The following is a 1189-nucleotide window of genomic DNA, read 5'->3' on the forward strand; positions in this document are numbered from 1 at the left end:
CCCCCAGCCTGGGGCCACAGCAGCTGGTCCAGCACGCGTGCCAGGCCAGCCCGGGCCCTGCCTGCCGCCGCCTCCTCCTCGGCCTCTTCCTCCTCCTCCAGCTCCTCCGCCGCCTCCTCTTCCTCTTCTTCTGTGCAGAAGGCATCAGCCACCAACAGGCCACACCCTGCGGGAGCAGATGGGGCTGTGGTCAGGGCCACACCGTGTGGGGAGAGGGGCACGGGGAGGGGACGGTGGGCAGTGAGGACAGGAGAGACCCAGACGGTGTGGGGCGGGGACAGACGGGGTGACTGATGGAGATGCCGCGTGCAGAGAGCACGGGTTCCTGGATAGGTCAGAGGTCACACGGGTGGGTGGGGAGAGAGACGGACAGACAGACGAACACACGGGCGGGTGGGAGTGAAAATGGACAGACGGACGCAGACACGGGTGGCCGACAGGTGACAGAAACACGACAGAGAGCTGGGTCCACGCCTGTCTTAGCTCTAGGAAGCCGAGGCAGGAGGATCGCAAGTTGCAGCTCAACCTGGTGACCGATTTAGTGAGATCCCCTCTCAAAATTAAATTGAAAAAAGGGTCAGAGGTCAGAGCTCTGCGCCAAGGCCCTGGGTTCAGCCCAGTTTCCCCCACTAAGAAACAGTAAACACATACAGAGTAATTGCTGCGCGACAGGTGCAAAGAGGTGACAGGAACTCAGCAGGAGGACAGACGGACACCGGCTGTGGCCCCTAGGGAGTACCCAGGAGGCCTGGGGCCAGGCAGAGACACAAAGCAGCCAGACACCCCCCTGCCTCAGCCTCCCAGCTGTCTGTGTGCGGGAGAGCGGGAGAGCGGGAGGCTCACCCGGCCTGCAGGCAGCCGCCACCCTCTGCAGGAGCCCGTGTGAGGTGTGGCCCGGCTGGGCGGGCGGTAGCGGAGCCAGGATGTAGAGCTCGGCTGCGGGGAGTGGGTCCCGGAGGATGTCACCTGTGGGACAGGAAGGGGGTTCAGGGGCGGGACAGAGGGCCCCGCAGGGCCGGGACGGAGGCCGGAGAGCTTTTACCGGGCCCCACACGCCTTACCAGGCACAAAGCTGACGTGTGCCCTCTCTGCTCCGTGGGGCCGAAACAAGGAGGCGTGTTCGATGACGTCGGGGAGGTCAAACACGGTCACCTGGAGCCCTGGGTACTCCCGGGCCAGCTCGTGCGCG

General features: G+C 65.1%; 1 protein-coding gene across 1 annotated transcript in view; it reads right to left on the reverse strand.

The window, feature by feature from the left end:
• Nucleotides 1-5: 5 nt before the first annotated feature.
• Asmtl (acetylserotonin O-methyltransferase like) overlaps nucleotides 6-1189 on the reverse strand; it is a gene marked incomplete at its 3' end in the record, with an annotated part of 11630 nt that continues 10446 nt past the window's right edge. Inside the window, exon 10 of the mRNA XM_019204818.1 lies at nucleotides 6-166. Coding sequence (XP_019060363.1) covers nucleotides 6-166 — 161 coding nt within the window. The remainder of the gene's footprint in view (nucleotides 167-1189) is intronic.

This window comes from Fukomys damarensis, unplaced genomic scaffold (genome assembly GCF_012274545.1).
Source record: "Fukomys damarensis isolate Sample0158 unplaced genomic scaffold, DMR_v1.0_HiC HiC_scaffold_39, whole genome shotgun sequence".
NCBI classification, from domain to species: Eukaryota; Metazoa; Chordata; class Mammalia; order Rodentia; family Bathyergidae; genus Fukomys; species Fukomys damarensis.